Genomic DNA, 20138 nt, shown 5'->3' on the forward strand with positions numbered 1-20138 from the left:
TAAGTTAAGGCTATCTTTAAATTGTTAGACTCAGAAATTAGGCTATTCCTGGCACAGGCCTACTTCCATCACCTCGACTCTGATCGGTACATTTTAGGCTACAATCAATCTAACCTCAATTTTATATAAAACCCCATAACCTAGCTTTTTAACTAACCTTGTATTTTTTTTTCCAAATAGCAAAGGGGATCCTGAAGCGTTCATTAGAAACCAGACGGCACAAACCGAGGCTAGATGGTGCTGTGTGGGCTGGGTTTTCACCTGCAGGGGCTTTTGTTGCAGATTTAAATCTCGCCGAATAGCAGCTCTGTCTGTAGGAAACCTTTGAATAAATTAGGGTGAAATATTAAAAGTTTATACAGGTATTCCGTTATGGTAAACTGGGTTTGCATAACTTCTGATTAATGAAACAAAACATAACTTTTAATTTGAACACTATCTGCAGGCTTGCACTTTTGACGCCGCATGGCAGGATACCGGACTTCACAGAAACAGCATTATGAAAGACTTTGTCGCCCAAATTTGTCTGTGGCTATCGGCTAATTCCAGGCAGGTCGGTCTGCCTTCAGTTTTATCGGTAGAGCTTCATATCTTGACCGACATGGTGTCCGGATGCCGCGGCAGTGAGATGTCTAATCGACCCAGGGCATATGGTGCTTTGATTTCCTGCCCTTCATTTACAGATAGGCGACTTCGTTTTTAACCTGAAAATAGCCTACAGTAAAAATGTAGGCTAGTCACGCATGTAAAGCTATTAACAGCTTATTATAATATCTCCATACCGTGTGATTTGATGCAGTGGATGTTAAACAGCCACATCAGTAGAGTTTATCCACCTTTTAGGCTGACATGAAGCTTTATATGATAAAATCATAGTAGGCTATATAGGCTATTAAACCGATGTAAGTGATGTAGGCTTTTTAGTTTTTTTTTTAAGAAAAAAAAAAATCATGAGTCAGTGTTAGGCAGTGCAGTACTTACTGAGATATTAAGCAACAATGATTTGACATCCCAGCTGGCAAAACTGTTATGTAGGCTACTTAACTTTAACTCGCACCACCAAAGCATAAAATAACATCCAAAGATCATAAATATGTAGATAACTCAAGAAAAGAAAACAGATAGACCTATAGCTAAGCTTAGAATCCCAAGCTCACGAAATAATGTATTTTTTTCTGAAAATAGGCCTATGTTGATTTTGCTTACATTGGTGGTTGTTTGCCTTATGTTGATTACCCACTGGAGGTCCTAGTTTCTCATTATATCACTGGACCCTAATCCTACCCTGTCTTCACTTTATTGCGCTCACAGTAGATGAAAGGGCCCTTGACGTGCTGGTCATCGAGCTTTTGTTCTGTCCCCAAACAGCGACTGTGCGTCCTGGGCGAACAGAAAACACGTTGTCTCTGTTAGGCTTCTATTCAACATAACACCGCAGGTAATGCGAAACTGTCATGGCACCGCAGGCGTGAGGACGGCAAGTGTCTGTCACTTAATAGCCATAGGCCAACAGACCAGGACAGAGGTTCCAAAACTTGTTCATGTCAAGGGCCCCAAACAAATAGGATACATCAGACATCAGGCACTTCACCTAAAATCATTTTGTTGTTAGAATTTATCCAGAATTATATAGGCCTAAATTAAGGTGTAGTGGGCAGTGAAACCTATGAGCAAAATCAATCTTACAGCCTTTTCTGTCATTGTGCTAATTGGTGACACCGTTAAGGACCCCTGGAGGTCCCCGGACCCCACTTTGGGAACCACTAGAGCTTAGACTGATTCATCAACACATACTAATGGGCTATTCCCATATTTTAGGCTACTTTGTCATCATGCCTGGTCTATATGTTTAGGAAAACATTCTCCTATAACTGTTCAAGGGGGTAAACCCCCCAACATTGGCTACTTTTCATGTAAATATAAGTATCCATGTGCTACATTATGAACATAAGACGAGACTGTTGTAAGTTCATAGTTTACCCACTGTATTGCTGCAAGGCTCTTAACAGCGTGTCCAGGCACCCCGGGGTGCGCCTCCGCATTTCCTCTCTCTCTGTCCACCCAAGATTGAGTAACGCATTGATAAAGCGTGTATCACTTATCCTGATTGCCACGGGCTTCAGCTCCCCCGGAGACATTGTAGTCTGATCCGAAAGACCTGGACAACCAATTAGCAGCTAGAGGCAGAAGACTGTCTGCTACACTGCAGAAAATGTCCATCTTTACAAGTCAATTAGTCTCATATTCAGGCTTACAATCTTATTTTGAAAAAGAAATGTAAAAGATCTGCCAATTCCATGTGTCTGTTTGAGGATTTCCTTTAGATAACAAGTGTTGATATCTTCAAACAAGGTAAAGGCAAAAACACTTCGCTAGTCGCCTATCAAGAAAATGACACTTGCCTCTGGAAAAAGTACCGAAACAAGTGGATTTGCATTGGAGAGAAGTGAAAATAATTATCTCACCTCGTACGGCAGATTTTTTTCTGCTTAGATAAGACGCATCACTGGATTAAACGACTCGTTAAAGTGGACATTTTTTGCAGTGTAGCGAGTTGAGCAGCCACCGCGGTGACACCTGTCCTCCCAACACCTGGCAGACGGGAGGGACAGTCTGCGCATGCTCCGTTCTCAGGTTGAAATCTCTTAAAGCACTTTGACCACACGTCCCAACCAGTAGAGATCAAATCTTTGCAGGGTGAAGACGTAGCATCATCATACAAGGAGACACGTCGATTGCTGGATTATCACTGATTTTCTCTGAACACAGCGCAAAATGCCCCGCTCCTTCTTGGTGAAGAGTAAGAAGGCGCACAGTTACCACCAGCCCCGGACTTTGGAGGATGACTACAGCAAGTTGGATACTATATTAGCGCACATATGCTCAGGTATGTGGATATACACTGTGGGTTGGTTTGGTAGACTGTGTCCATACATCTTGAAATTATATCACATCTGACGATATATAACGTTGTATTCAATCAAAATCATTGTTTTAAATCACAGCAAAATAACAATTTACAAGCATAACATGTTGGTTATATATGAAATTATTATAGGCACAGAGAGAAATCTGTTCTCATGCGTAAAAGCCTCGCCAATAACAGTTTTGAGGACTAAAGAGCAGCGTGCTTTATTTGAGCAGGCCTAAAATAAGTGTTGTTTTTGTTTTTTACGATACAACAAAAATATTGTGTAACTGCTGATCTTTAGTGGTAGGCTACAGTGGAACTGATCCTAATCTCCCTAACGAAAAATCACATCACTATAATATTCCTATTGGGACTTAATAGTGAGTTTATAGCGACCAATGTTATTTTTTATCTTCTATGGTACCACTATAATATTTCTATAATAATCGTATTATATAGCCTACCTAGACACTTGCAGTGTGTCTGTGGTACTCGATAGTAGGCGTATAGTGACCTTTTGATAGGCTACTTTCTGACATTTGTTTTTATCTCCTATAATATTTCTATAATATTCCTATAGGGACTTGCAGTGTTGAGCTATCTGTATAGCATTCTTCTAAAAATAGGCCAGTATATATTATTATGATGGGTTTTTTTCGACAGGGTGCTCACTGTCCTGTGTGTTTTCTTTCAGACACAGATAAGCTCCCGGAGGATACGGACAGCATGACGGTGGATGGGTACGGTCTCTCCCCCGACTCCCACCTCGTTGACACGGCAGATTTTTCCCCCAAATCCTCGCTGAGCTGTGGCGAAAGTGTGTGCGGACGCTCCTCGGACTATGAGGACTTCTGGAGGCCCCCGTCTCCCTCTGCATCACCTGGTACAGCCATGACACAGTAGCCTATAACAAAACATCCCATAATACATTTTATAAGGATACACATCGCAACAGCTGAGGAATAATAGGAAGATTAAAGTGATGTCTTCGGGCATAAAAAATAGGCTAACCAAAAACTATGCTGTGATAAAAGTATAAACTCACTACTGAGCACCGCAGACACACTTCAAGTCTCTATCAATATTTTATTATATATTATAGTCATTTTTCGTTAGCCTATCTAAAATATGTTGTGAGCTTGTTGTTTTCCAGCACATTTAGGACATGATTAATGATAATTCATGTGAAGTGGGTTCATGCAACATGATCTGGACTATTTTCCCTAACGAAAAATCACTATAATCTATGGAGACTTGTGAGTTTACACTGACTTTATCGTGCTTTATGGCATTTTAGGTTATTTTTTAATCTTATATGATAGGCCTATCACTAGGCTACATCATTATTAATATTATTATTAGTATTATTATTACTATTGTTATTATTAGTATTATTATTATTATCATCATCATTATTATTATTAGAGAGGGCGATTTGCTGTTATATTTGTAGCCTATTCTTCTAAAACTGATTACTACTTATTGGGGTTTGCTTGTTTTGCTATTGTTGGCATTGAAATGCCTTTACGCCACATTTTGCAACAGTAGATGGCCTAAATGTGCTTAGTAAACGTGCAGTAAACGTTCCCCCTCTTATTCGTCTATGTACCCAGTTTCCCCTCGGGAATGATTAAAATTTCATCCGGGCTAATCTATTTCCCACCACAGTTGATTCTGAGAAATCCCTATCGCCTCTGGTGGATGAGTCCCAGCCCTTCACGGTTCCCTTCCGGCCGTACGCCTGGAGCGGCTACCCGGGCCCCGAGCTGCGGCACCTGGTGCAGCAGAGCCTCCATCACGGCCTGGAGCTGGACCGGAGCCCGGCGCTGGCCTTCTTCGGGGACAGGAGCGGCCACTCGACCCTTTTCGCGGACAGGACGCTGGGAGAGGAAACCTACAGTAGCGACTACAGGAGGCACGCCGCTGCCGGGCTGCTGTTTCCAGAGGGAGGCCTGCACGGGAAACCCCACGACGGGAAGGCCCAGTCGGACCTGCTGTGCTCCAGTCTCATCCTCAACGGCGCCTACAAGTGCATCAAGTGTAGTAAGGTGAGGAGGAAACAGACCCAGGCCAACACATTTTCCTATCACACCTTTGTAGTGATAAATAAAACGGTGGGTTACCTGCCAACTCCAGTCACGGTGGTCATCATAAGGACAAACAACCACAAATCATTTTTGCTGCCCATAAATCAACATTAATTATCCTGATGGTTAAAGAAACCCTCCTGAAGTGTCTTTGAGCAAGATACTGAATCCCTACCAGCATCACCAGGGCTGCTGCTCTGTAACTCACCCTGGCCTTTGACCTCCCTGAGGGGGGCAAGCTAAAAGAGAAAACTTCAAAAGGGAACAATAACATATTTTATTAAACAAAATGCAATCATATTTTCAGCTTCAGATTTTTGTGGCGTTTTCTCACCTTTAAAGACACTATCTTCTCATACTAACTAATAACTTGTATCAGTTTGATATTAGGCTACTTATCATGATCTAGGCTATACTGTAAATGTATATAATAAAGATTGTCAGCCTGAAACACCGAGTTAAGATGGGTTTACCCTCTACTAAATCCTGTCGTTGACAAAACCAGACTGTTTTCAAATGTATCATTCTTTAGATTCCTGATTAATCACTCTTCTCCAAAACCAATAACCTCGTGTCTTTTCTGTCCACCAGGTATTTTCAACTCCACACGGTTTGGAAGTTCACGTCCGCAGGTCGCACAGTGGCACCAGGCCATTTGCGTGTGAAATCTGCGGCAAAACTTTCGGACACGCAGTAAGCCTCGAGCAGCATAAAGCTGTGCACTCACAGGTAACTTCTTCGAGGATTACACACTCATCTTTGCCTATACATTCATTTCAGGCCTCCCGGTCTTTTCAACTGACCTTCAGTTTCAGGTTTAACGTATGTGCTGACGTGAAATCAAAACTAACTCATCTTTACTCACATTACAGGAAAGAAGCTTTGACTGCAAAATATGCGGTAAAAGTTTTAAAAGGTCGTCGACTCTATCGACGCATCTCCTCATCCACTCGGACACTCGACCCTACCCCTGCCAGTACTGCGGGAAGAGGTTTCACCAGAAATCAGACATGAAGAAACACACCTTCATCCACACAGGCAAGTAGAGGAAATACAGAAACACCTTGCAACAACATGAGTAGAGACGATAAATCACCCTGCATGCTTCATGTGTGCGTTAAAGAATCGGTGCGCAACTGGCTGCGAGCCTGTGCGTAAATGTCCCAAATATTCCTGATATTAGATTAGATGAAACTTTATTGATAGAATAACATAGAATAACATAAATAATTAAAACAATGGAACATATTGAAAATAACACCGAAAATATAAAGATGTGTCGGATGCGCAAATGTGCATCAGGTGTACAGATATGGAACAAATATAGGCCTAAGCAATTGACATTACCATTTGGATTTATAGTTATGCGAAGAATGTATGGATGAAGCGAACTTAATTGGAAGTGCAAACGGCCCAGTGATTGATTTGTATTTCTGTTCTTCAGGTGAGAAGCCGCACAAATGCCAGGTGTGCGGGAAAGCGTTCAGCCAGAGCTCCAACCTCATCACGCACAGCAGGAAGCACACGGGCTTCAAACCTTTCGGCTGCGACCTCTGCGGCAAAGGTTTCCAGAGAAAGGTGGATTTGAGGAGACACAAAGAAACGCAGCACGGACTGAAATGAACTGTTTAAACGTGTTTACTGCAGAAATGCCCATAACACGTCATTTAATCCATGAAGTTAGTCTTAAAATCGTGTTTTTCTTAAAAACAAGTGAGAAAATCTGACAGTGGGGTGAGGTCATTTCGCTTATTTCTATTTCCAATGCAAATCAACGTGTTTGGGGAAATTTCTAGCGTAATTTTCTTGTTGAAATTTCTAGTGGAGTGATCCGCTTTTATTGCTTTCTTTCATTTAGCCTATTTCTAGAAAATTCTCGGAACAGGTGAAACTGCATTGGAAACAGTTTTAATTAGCTCACCGCGACTTGTTTTTTTTTTTTTTTTTTTAAACAATATTTAAAGACTGAAACTAAAGGACTTGTTAAGATGGACATTTTGCAGTGTTGAGACGTCGACAACACTAGGTTATTAAATACTACTGTAGATTTTTATGAAAACCCAGAAAACCAGAGATAAGCTGTGAAATGTAACCATAAGCCGTGATAAGGCGTGATAATTGAATTTGTCATGTTCGTATGTTGACTGGATGCCTAAGACATTTGCTGAGTGTATGAATCCCATTTAATGGGCACTAAATCCAAAATATTTGTACTCACACATAATAAGCGGATCGGCAATATAGCCATCTAGAAAACTCGATGAAAATCTGCGCCTCTCGAAAGAAGAGTGGCATTTTGTTTTCAGTTCAGGACGATGCTGGCAAAACAGTCTCCGCAGACTGTGTGATTTAATAAACATAAGGGTTAAACCCAGACCCGAGGCCGGTTCTCTAAGCTGTTATCTTCCAAGTTTCTATTTTGCACATTTTCTTGTCAGTATGAACGTTCTGTCGTTTACTAATAAACATTTTAGATTTTACTTTCCAGTTGTTGTTTGAGTGAAATGAAAACTGCAATAAAATTGTGGAATGAAACAATTTAAGCTTATCTTTTCCTAATGAATAGCTACAATAGGACAGGCAAATCTCCAGAGAGTGAATCATTAAAATGACCGGATTAAAATCTGTCCAAATTTACAACTTCTTACTGATCACGTCAATTGCTTATATTCCAGGTGGTTAATCAGACACCTGGAATTAAAGCAGAATAAGAAAAAACACCTTGCTGCAGAGCTCTAGTCCCATGTTACAGTTTTCTCTGCGTACAGTGTCAATGACAGCCTAATTAGCGATGCCAAAAAATGAATGCTGCTGAATGAAGGCTATTTAAACACAAATGATCTATCTACCAGTATTATTCAATTACTTCATAGCTTTACTGTGAAGTAGTTTATCTTTCTCAGGCTTTTATCGTTCAAAACACTGGAATAACTGATGGACTAATTGACTAATTTACTGCGAGTCTCACTGACTCAGGTCCGCCTCAAAGTAAACAGCGAGGAGACCACAAAGCAAGTCATATAATTCCTTGGACGTTTGTTTGTTTGTTTTTTATTTATTGTAATCCTTCATCTACAATCCACAAAAAACAGCAGGAAGATACCTGGCTTTAAACCTGTTTGTAGTTTATTAAAACATGAAAACAAAGGAATTCTGGCAGCGCGCCGTATTCATGTTCGTGCTTTTTATCGCCCAGAGGCTACTATGGATTGTGTTTGTTTTGACCATTGTAGTCGTTTGTTTGAACCTTAAACATTGCCTGAGCAGATTTAACCGTTAACCAAATGCTTTTATACCCGCATAGCTGTTTTTAAAACTGAGCTTTTGAAAGAAGTGTCTCAGCCCCAGATGAAGCAACACAGCTGGGAACTGAAGCTTGCACGACTGGGATGATCATTACTAAGAGGCTATAATTACGTCATAACTTTAGTTTGAAATAGTTCCTCTTTTGTTAGGATTTTTTTGTTCAAAAGTTTAGAATAAGCAATGAGCACAGATTGATTTCACATTGAATGGATCACAGGACAGACAGCCAAGCAGATTAAAAAAACGCACTGGTGATATTATTATAGACAGTGATGTAAATACAGAAGGTGGCTAAACTATGTCACTCATGATCAAAAGGTAAACAACTACTAATATGAACTTCTTACTATGATGTAGACTGAATTTTGGTCATAAACATGAGTTTTTAGGTGAGTTTAACCTCCATTGCCTCCATGATGTCTAGACCTAAACAACTCTTATCTCATTAATTTGATTCTTTTTTTTTTTTTTTACAACTTCTGCTCTTATATACCTTATCTCTGAATTACACAAGAGAAAAAAAAAGAGTGAAACAATCAGTTAGTCGTCCTTCCTCAACATTGATTGAAATCACTGACTCACAAGGATTTTCTATGCCTCAGTTCCCCCAAAATCGTACAACATCCAGGCCTGCAAAAATACTGAATATTTTAAACCCCAAGATGAACAGACTACAGGAGAACAGGAAAAGGCATGCTCATTTAAACTAGGTGGGTGGGTGGGTGGGGGTGTAGCTGTGCAACTTGGTGCTACTGGCTGGGAAAGAGCCAAGCAACCTATTCTCTTTAAATAAAAAACCTTGGAAACTTTAGTTTGGAAGAGGCTGGCATTCCCAATTCTAAAATGTCAGCAAGTCTAATCGACTTACAGAACTACAAGACTCACAGATGAATCAAGAGTGATGCTGACATCAGAAAAGGAGACACTTTCTGTTCACTCTGATCTGACTGATTGAGGCTGCTTCTGTATCTGGGCATTGGGGAATTTGACTTTGTTGAAATGAAACCGAGTTTGCCATTAAGTGCCTTTAACACTCTGAGGCAGCCTCAAGCCACCATCAGCCATTTCACATGCCTCTGAAAAAAAAAAAAACACTGGGCAAGTATCTCAGGTCTGACGTCACGCTGGTGTGTAGTGCAGGTATGGAGGTTTGATTTGTTTTGCCTCTTCACTTCACTGAAGCGCAGGTTTCTGGATCAAACTCCTCTCACATAACATTTTCCGAACACAAAATATACTGTATGATTCCCTCTGAGAGAAGCTTTTCAAGCAAAATCTCTGAGAGAGGCTTTCCAAGCAAAGAGCCATTAGGCTGGCCAGATTTCCTCCAAGGCCACGGGTGGATTTTTAAAGCATTACCCCACTGCCCCGAGGCATATCAAATATGAATAGAATACGGCTCAATCGATTCGAGTGGGTGAGTAATCAGAGCGTTGCAGTCTGAGGCTCAAATCTAGGCCTTCTTGTTGGTCCTGAAGCACACACACACACACCACACACATGCACAAGGCACATGCACAATACACACACAAACGCAGGCACACATCCGTACACACACACCCACACATGCATACACACAGAGCTATGATTGAATTAATTTTTCTTGACATAGCAGACATAGTTGTGCAATTAGAAAGTTCACTATTCTGGGTTTGGTGGTTTTGGATAATTCATTATTAATCTCAAATAAGACATGAATTATAAAAGAAGGATTTTAGAGGCATACTTTGGTCTTTGATTTTTGGTTTGATTCTTGGTATCTCAAACAATTTAAAGAAGCTTAAATCCTCAATCTGGAATTTTTCTATCACACTTTTTGCAAAACACTACACACAGTAATGTGTAGTTTTCTCTTGTTCTCTACATTAGACACAACATTCAAAAACAAAAATCGCATGTGTTCATTTAGAAGTATTGCCATCCCAAATGCTTAAAGGAATAGTTTACCCATCATCTACTCACCATCATGCCAAATGAAACACAGGTGAAATTTGTTAGTCCATATAACACACAGGGAGGTTGCCAGCACAACTTGGTAGCAGCCAAAACAACTGAAGTCAGTGGGGACCTGTTCTTTAGAGTTCCAAAACAAAAACAGCCAAACAATCACACTGTGAATAGAAAGACCTATACACCATTATTTGTTGCAAATCAATCAGCTGTAGTTAAGATTTGCACTAAATTATGGTGTAAATATACTGTAGGTCTTTTTGGAACTCTGAAGAATTGCAGTGAGAGGAAGAGGAGTGACAGTAAGAGGAGGAAGAGGATGACGAGGGTAAAGAAGAGCAAGGAGAACAGTTATCTCAGATGAGATCCAGGTCACTATGGTTCACCATGTGGTCGACATGGGTTGAGCATGAGGGAGGCTAGGCAGAGTCCAGACCAACCTGAGCTTCACTGCTGCTGCAGCTTCAATCATCCAGATATTCAGAAATGAGAACGGGCAAGTAGCCTAATCTCTACACCATGCTACTGTTCTTTAATAGTATACTGTAGTAGTAGTAGTAGTAGTAGTAGTAGTAGTAGTAGTAGTCCTACACATCAGTAGGTCTGTGCTACTCAGTGATGGTTGGCCTATGTTACAGTAATGTGTCATTTCATATTGAAAAATAGAAATATTCTTGTACCCTAACCAATCACATCATGTTTTTAGATCTTCTGCAGAACTGAGAGACGACCAGTCTGTGTGAACATGGCTTGTGATGTAGATAAGCTGCTGTCCGACACAAATAGGAGGCAGGATGCAGTCTCATTTTTTATCCTTTTTTAATTTTTTTTGTTTTACAGAAAACCTTCTTTTTCTGTTTTTCTCCTCCTACATTGTGTTTTGTATGTAAAGCACTTCACATATTCAACACATATTCAAGTGTTGAAATAAAGTATTTGTGATTGAAATACAGTATTTGGGCGTAACAATATTTGTGTATAAATACATTACTGTAACAGCCTTAACAGGGCTGCTGTGCATACGTCTAACTCTCAAAAGATGTATTCATATGATGGTTGTGTGTGTCATTTTATTACAAAATAACATTTTGAAAAGAGATAAAATGGTTTTGAATGCAGTGTTTCATTTTGTCAGTGATTTGTGGAGTTTAGTGGTTTTGTGTTTTGAGTTTTGAAAAAAAGAGCCCTAGTTCCAGAAAATGTGTGTAAGCAACTGTGAAAAAATGTAATCAAGAATATTACATAATGATTTTTTTTTCCTGATTACCTATGACAGTGCCTCCTTTTTTCAAAAGAATATGGAATAGACTATGAATGGAATAGGAGAGGAGACACCTCTATACAAACACAAGGATTTCCACAAGAGAAGATATGTTTCTCAGTCAATGTCAGTCTGCAATCAACTCATTCACGAGGTGTGTAAAGACTACCAGTCAAAACCTCAGGACCTTTTAAGCCAAAGTACTTATTTTGTTCAGCTGGAAATGATTACAAAACATTTGTTTGAGGGTTTATTTTTTCATGTGCAGAAACGCACTTCTTGATATGGGACGTGATAACTGCAGGAGAGACGTTATCACAGGTCAGCAAGCAGAATAAACACTAAACACTTTGTGAAACCAGACCCCGTCTCCTGATTTACAGCTGTGATACGTGGCCTGCTGCACTAGACTAGACAGAATCTGCTCAACACACATCACACACACACACAGCAACATCTCATAGACAGAAAGATCACACCCAAGCCACTGGCGAATAACTGGCACCAGCAACATCTGGCGAATGGCAAATGCTGAGTGCAAGAATAATATCTCATTCATGGTGAGAAAAGATAGGAAAGATATCATGAAGAGAGAACAATTGTGATTATTTCCTGAGGGCGAGCAGAGTCGTTGTGTATACTGTAATAATAATGCGGTCAGTGCTCTCACGCACTGATCAGCAGATTTCACACAAGTTTGACAAGTTGTGCAGAGAGATACGTTATGGTAAGAGAGCTACGGGATTTCTATCGGCAAGATGATGAGAAGACACATTGATCAGTATGTTAGGATACAGGGCCCCTGTAGATGGAAGATGGAAAGAGGATCAATGAAAATGAAAACCAGGTGCTGGATAGAAAAAAAAAACCCTGAAGATTGCTGATATGCTATATTTGTTTTTTGAAGCACGTTCACACATTTCAACTGGGAAAGTTGTTGATGCTGTGTGAGAGAGAGGGAGAGAGAGAGAGAGAGAGAGAGGGAGAGAGAAAGAGAGAGAGAGAGAGAGAGAGAAACTTTCCTCCTCACCTGGCCCCTCCCTCCGCTCTGCTTGACACGGCAGATAGTTGGGACGGACCAGGAGAGGCAGCGGGCTCATATAGGACACAGCTCTTTTGTTGCAAAGGCTTATTCATTATTCACCTGATCTGAAAAATAGACTGCAAGCCAACTGCACAGCTGTCATCAAGCAGCAAGGCGTAGACACAAATTATTCATGACTCGGGGAAAGAAAAGGCAGGAGAATGAGAGAAAAATAATAACAAGAGACACCAGTGAAGCGGCTGACAGGCCGAACACGTGTGGGAGAGCCGGCCTCTTCGGGCTAACAAGCTTTCTCCTGGAGCCACTGGACTCTTTTTAGGACTCACTCACACCACACACTTTTACTGCACACACAGAGGGAACTATAGATGTGTGTGTGTGTCTGTGGTTTCTATTGTTTTACAAAAGTTACAACATTAATAAATCAATTTAATTGAGTTTCTCTATTAAGTTTTAACAATCATATATGAGGTTCCATGTTCTCTTAGTTGATTTTAAGTACCTCATAGTGTCATGGCAACATATATTTTGAATGAACTATGGATGTATGAATGAATGAATGAATATTTTATTTTCGTGTCTGGTCATTTACATGACCCATCCCTCATGGAATTATTCAGACACATTAACTAACAACAAACCAAAAAATCCAGCATGTTAACCCACCATCATCTAACAGCACAATACATAGATATCATCCAAACATAAATATAAACATAAACAAAAAACCATAAACATCATCCAAACATAAACCTCCCACAAATAACACTCCAGGAGATATCCCACAATGGAAAAACAGCAAAAGTATGATGTATGTGTGGTTTCATGTGTTTTACATTGTTTTACCTAACGTTACACCATTAATAAATCAATTTCTCTCTATTGACTTTCTCTATTGTTTTAATAATCATATATGAGGTGTCAAGTGTCTCATATATATTTTGAATGAACTGTGTGCGTGTGTTTACATGTGTTTTATATTCTTTTAGATAATGTTACACCATTAATAAATACATTTTTTTCTATTGTGTTAAGTTTTAATAATTATGTATGAGATGCCCTGTTGTCTTAGTTGATATCTCATAGTGTCATAGCAATAAAGGATCTCATAGCAACCTCTAGGACTAGCCCATATTTTCAGCCCGGCCTGATATGACACATTCAGGCTCATGGAGGGGTGGGGGGGGGGCGGTGCTTACTGAGGACCTTGTTTTCAGTTTTCAGACCTGTTTATAATGGCATGTCCCATGACTAGACCAGACTAATCCATCACTCCAGAGAGGCTGTGAAGTGACCAAGGTGTTTGCGTGTGTGTGTGTGTGTGTTTTGGATCCTGAAGCCGTGACCACACACACACACACACACACACACACACACACCAGTGACATCAGAATCAAATGAGAGCCGACATTTTTCTCCAGCCGCCTTGAAAGCTTTCCATTAGCCCCGCTCTGCTCTGAGGGTCTGGGGCCCTGAACAGCATGTGTCCATAGGATGGGGGGTGGGGTGGGGGGTTAGGGGAGACCCACAAGTTTGATGAAAGCGGGGGTTGCAAAGGCCGTCTGCTCATTTAAAGACATGTTTATCCGGTTCATTTAGCATTACATATCACTACACAATTTGGATGTGAGCTGTCACTCAGGAACAAAAAGGCTCTTCTGCTGCTGCTCAGTTAGGACTTCTGTCTGCCTCAGATTCCTCTGCTCTCTGTACTGCATTTCCGGGTGATTTTACACATACAATACTCTCATACTATATTCTGTACCTGCACATGTAAAATACAAAAAAAACCTTTGTGTTCAATCCTAATCCTTTTACCGCATCTGCTGCTGCCATCACATTCCTGTCTTACTGGCCTTGTTTCATCTTTATCTGAAGTCATGTCTAATAACAAATGAATCCTGAAGGTGACATTAAAAGGATCCACTTTTGGTTAAAAGGCTTGATAACAAAGGATTCTCTTAAGGGGAAAGAAAACACATGGAAAGGGAATCCTGTGAACCTAAGTGACAAGAGAGAGCGCTTTACAGCCTTTTAGTGAATAGTCCATACTCATGTTCATTCATAAGAAATAGGTTTTACATCGCTTACAATATGTCATCTAGTGTGCAGAATGTAAAGCTATGAGGTTCATCCACAAATCCTTGCATACTACACAGTTAACACGCTAAAACACTAAACTGAATAATGCTAGATTAAGATTGTGCCATTACCTGTGCAGTAAAATTTAAGCAGCAATAACACACTACTTGTAAAATAATTTTGTGATGAGTTTACTGGTACAGCACGCCCATTAATAAGTGGAATACATACTGCTCTAATTTCCATTTGTGTAATACCATTCAAAATGTGTTCAACACATCTAAATTACAATGTAGTTATGAATAAATAAACAAATCAAAGATGTACAGTACAATGCATTCTTGTGTTGCCAAAATATTAATACAGCAGTAAACAGTGTTATTACACAGCAAAGTCTAGGCATTTCTCCAATACCAAATAATTGAATGTTAAGTTTCTCTGTCAAAAAAACTCTTTCTGCCTATCTTATCTATGCAAACAGCACATGATTTGGGAGCGAGCATGGCAGCACAAGATGTTACTTTGTGATACAGTCATACACTTAACCAGGCCTGATTGCGGCTATGAATCTTTCTAAAAAATTCATAAGATCCATTTCACAAATGACCAAGCCAAGCGTGCGCCTGTATCCAAATAGCAGAGAGAGAGCGAGGCGAGGAAGATCTATAAAGGGAGCCGGAGCCGGAGGAAGGAGGACAAAATGACAAAGATTTATTCTCAGCCATGATCAAATATTTATGCTGAGGCATTCAAGTAAAGTTACTTTTTGTGTTCTGATTTAATGAATGATTTGAGCGGTGGCAGTGCTGGGAGGCACAGATGTTGGGTTTGCTGAAGCCTGCGCTAATGCCCATTCAGGGGGCCGTGTGGTCATGTGTCAGACTGCAGCAGGATCAAAGCAGAGTAATGCCATCGTGGGGATCACAGCATAGAGGAGAAGGATGGTAAGTACTTCCCCAAGCCCAAAGGTCTTCCACAGAGACAGAGAGAGAGAGAAGAGAGAGAGAGAGAGAGAGAGAGAGAGAGAGAGAATAATTAATATATTAATATTCTGTTTAAATTGAAGAATTCTGCAGCAGCATGGGTGTCATTAATGACTTTGACAGTTTTTCTCCTACTTCATTCATCAATCAATTTATTTCAAATACGATGTTAGACTGAATGATTAGCCCACCTATTTTGTTTCACAACATTAACTCGATATCTCTGTTATTTCTTTCCATATCTCAATATGCTGCCAGTCACTCTGGTAGAGGCAGGGCCACTTTACAATGGCTCTGGCTCTACGGTAGGATTGATCCAAAATGACAAAGCCACAGTCAAAGGAAATGGATCCAGGCAGTGCTGTGACTCTCCCATTCCCCCTCTGGCATCCTCTGAAACATTAATGATCACAAGGAGAATCTGATCTGGCCATCTTTACTCTGAGTTTTATCTTTACTCTGAACGCCTCGCCCACCAATAATATTCACATAACCTCATGAGGTGGCCTCTGGGGTGGGATATGAAGGAAGCATCGATTAGTTGTGTCAAGCAATTATGATAAATATAAATAGTTAATAGATAAATAGTATACATTTACCCAAAATGAAGTATAGATTCAGTTGGTTTAGTCATCTCAAAATAAACAAATGAGCAAACAAACCAAACATAAATGAAAGAATTATTAAAAAATATGCTTCTACAACATTCTAACTGGTAGCCAAACAAAATATTCCAGAGAAAAGTTATTAAGTCTGTAAATTCAGAGAAGGGCCGGATCAGATGACCTGAAAGGAAGCCGTGAGTGGGCAGAAAGTGCCAGGAGACATCTGTGGCAGGTGAAATAGAAATTGTAACACTCGAGCGAACACTTAAACGGATAAAGGGAGGTTTTTTAAAAAAAAAAAAAGGCTAAAAGCCTCCATCACTTCCAACAAGACATTGGTACCCCAAACACAGTGTGTCAGCATCTTTAAACACCGGAGAGAAGGGGAGATGACAAAATCGCTTTGACAGCCAGTTCACATGTAACATCTCCGATTCATCCACCTTGGGGAGTTGCTGGGCAGTTTTACCCCATTGCCGGGGGAGACCAAGCCTCGTGTGTGATCGCAGAGTGGGCTTGGCCGTGCTTGTGCGCCACGACACGCGCCACTTATTGATCAGAGTCAGACAGGGTGTCAGTCTCCACAGCCCAGAGATACAGCAGGCAAGCAGCAGTTATCTATGTCTATTAAGGCGTCCGCTCTGTGTGTATTGATTGGGAACAACTCGACACTGGGAATTGTCATCAAAATGCCGATTTACAAAAGGGCGAGCAGGCTCTGGTGAAGGCTGCATAGTCCAGGCAGTATAGATTTGTTGATGCAGTTCCCCCCAAGCGGCACCCAATACCAGACAGATGCTGCCGTCCAGGAAAGACCGAGGCGTCTGGCTCGGGCCTTTGTCTCACCTTGGGAGCTTTCACCTCATGCTACACTGGTAGATGAAGCTGCATTACGCCATGTTGAAAGATGTGAAAAAAGGACTGAACATTCCCGCAATGGCCCTTGCCAGAGTACAAACAAATGTTCGCTAAACACACTCAGACCGCACCCTCGCAGCCCCTCCCTTCAATTGTTTGCTACAGTGGCAAAGCTTTTACAAAAAGGGGCCAAGGTCAAGATTTTCCCTTGTGAGACCAGCATCTCCATTAGCTCTCAGTTCACTGGGGTATCTCTTTTCCCCCTTAAAACTATTCCACTTCTAGCCTCCACTTCCAAAGACCAACACCAGCCGTGAGTGGAAAAGAAAAAAGAAATAAATGGCTCATGCAAACTCGCCTCCACCTCACTAAAACACTGACTCAAACATATTTTTTTTAGATGCCAACTGTGCAACGTTCAAATTCTGTGTGCAATTACACTTCTTAAGATCATCTGGATCAAAGAGCAAAGCAGCAATCACAAAAGTAAATCTGGACTGTATAAAAATATATATATATATCTTTGCTTGAAATCAAATGCATCGGTCCAGCTCAGAAAGCAGCAGTGTAGCTGAAGCGGGGGCCCTTGGGAGAGGCCCTAAACATGGCAGTTTTTTCTTGACAAGCGCAGGGGGCCCGGGGAGGTTTTGGGCAGACAGGAGAGGCTGCAGCAGTCTGAGGAGGCCTCAAGGGGAAGCAGATGGGATAAATAGTTCACTTAGAACCTCTTGCTCTCTAAGAGGTCACCAAGGAAATAACGGCAGGGAAAGGGGAAACGGGGAGGCTTTATCCAGCTCTCACAGGACTGCTGCCTGTTTGTACACTCGACTGCTACATAAATACTTCACTATCTGCTGCACTACATGAAATGGGATACAGCATCTTACTTTTCTCTTTCTTTCACTCCTAAAACAAGCTGATTGAACTGTAACTTGTGTTCTATCAGGACACATTAACATGTAATGTGTATTTCATATATCTTCAAAACCTCACATACCTCCAATTCTCGTCATAGACCAAAAATAAAAATGAACATGAAAACTCATTCATATTCTTCATAATTTTCCTAATAACCGTATAAACTCATCTAATACATGTCTGTTTCACCATAGTAGAGCTCACAAAAGACCATCCTCCACACACCTGGAAGCATAAACTGAAAGAATGATGAATCCACCAGTGAATCAGGTTACACAATTGTTGTCTTGCAGTTCATCAAATTAAATATAAATGGATATGTGATAGCAGTGACCTGAGATATGCCTCTAAACACTGCCGACCGCTTCCCACATGCCTTAAGCTAAGTGGCAGTGACTAGACAAAGCAGAGGGTAAGACAGTCACACAGTAACTACACCTGACAAAGATTACTCAATATATTCATCAATGGAAACGGATACTTTAGTTGAAGCGATACATATATCCTTCCAAATGAATTTAGCAGTGGAACTCTAACCTTCAGGTATAAAGTGCAGCTGCGGACTGTGTGTAATACTTCAGATGTCGTACTGTCGAGCTACTTTCTGAAGTAGTGAAGAGAGCAGCAGCCATGCAAATGAAGTGAATGAACAGATTCTTAAGAAACAAAAGTACATAATCAACATACATAGGAACCTACACTGCATTTACAGAAAATGCCATTCAACTATTAATCTAATATGAAAATATAAATTGTAGGTGTCAACAAAACATTTAGGCTTAACCAACAGTTTGTATAAATCCAAATCAAACATTTCTCACACATTCTAAGTAATCTGATTTTCTCTACATCTTTGTTTATCTACTATACAGTATATCTCTATATGGCAGTACTGATTCCCTCCACAGTCACAGATATGGCACTACCATAACGATGGTAGCAGCTTATTAGACTCAAACTTTGTTGAAGTTGAACTACTTTTCCTCTTAGGAAAAAACAAAATATTTTCAGTGTCACTGTTTTGGGCCCATGAGTATACTGATTGTAAAATGATAGGTATTCCCTTTCAATGAAAATAATTCATTTTTAGGAGTCATTTAGATTTGAGTGAAAACTGAAAACCTCCTTTACATATGGCTGTTTATAAACTAAAATGTTCTCGTTTAATGCTCTATTAATTTGATTTTATCTATTTGATGATCTGCTGTATTTCCAACCTCAGTAACTGTGAGTAAGACATAAGCAATGCATAACACAATGATTGTGATCCTACACATGATTTACTTTCATATCCCCCACATGCAGGGACCACTGTCAAAACAAAACCTCATCAGCCAGCAATTCCGAATGACAAAATCAGGGACAAACATAGAGTAAGTACCAGACTGTGTATTGTATTTGCTTTGTGGCTTTTGTTTAAGGCTTTCATCACACGGCAATACAGAGAGCAAACCTAACCAGCAGATGTTAGCTAAATCCTACCGTTCAAACACGCTGCTCTCCCCATTCATCTAAAATCAGGGCTTGAGCTGTTCCTTTGCTGAAGCTGTCTAGCTATAGCAGGAAGTCAGTGATTGTTCTTCTATTATATTACACACGCATAGAACATTGTGGAGAAAGGATGGTCGATCCCTTTGAAGCCTTTGTGATTACACAGAGGAGCAATATGCTGTCATTAGGCAATCATGGATAGGCATTCTTAATCCTTATATCTCTCTGTACAACAGGCTCTTCCATTTAATTACATTGGGAAAAGTCTGGAACACGCAGCTAGCATCCTGGTGGATTTATTTATCTAATAAACTGTCAAATCACAATAAAGCTTAGACTGGTGCTGCTCATGTTGCAGAGACTAAGCAAATGTTACACCTGCCATGAAATCAAATTTAAAGCAAAAGTTGAGCTCATTATAATATTAAATATATTAAATATCTAAGCAAAATTTAGCTCATTATAATATAATATAGTCACATTCAATTTCTACAGTACTACACATTCTACAGTAATAGTTCTCAAAGTGGAGAAGTGGGGATCCTTTAGGGGGTTCTCAGCAAAAACATAAAAAGTTATTCACTTATATTCTAGAAGTTAGTGCAATTGCTATTTTCTATTACAGATTGTACTCAAGTGAC

The 20138-nt window shown here is 40.3% G+C and overlaps 1 protein-coding gene across 1 annotated transcript; it reads left to right on the plus strand.

The window, feature by feature from the left end:
- The first annotated feature begins 2773 nt into the window (after positions 1-2773).
- On the plus strand, positions 2774-7482 carry gfi1ab (growth factor independent 1A transcription repressor b). The gene is made up of 6 exons (XM_071536094.1): positions 2774-2887; positions 3606-3794; positions 4580-4959; positions 5590-5727; positions 5871-6036; positions 6443-7482. Exons 1-6 carry the CDS (start codon positions 2776-2778, stop codon positions 6619-6621), a joined length of 1164 nt encoding a protein of 387 aa, XP_071392195.1. The 5' UTR covers positions 2774-2775; the 3' UTR covers positions 6622-7482.
- Positions 7483-20138: the final 12656 nt, after the last annotated feature.

This window comes from Centroberyx affinis, unplaced genomic scaffold, assembly GCF_046629955.1.
Source record: "Centroberyx affinis isolate AG114_WGS23_722 - 3 ecotype Tasmania unplaced genomic scaffold, CSIRO-AGI_Caff_v1 ptg002825l_1, whole genome shotgun sequence".
NCBI lineage: Eukaryota > Metazoa > Chordata > Actinopteri > Beryciformes > Berycidae > Centroberyx > Centroberyx affinis.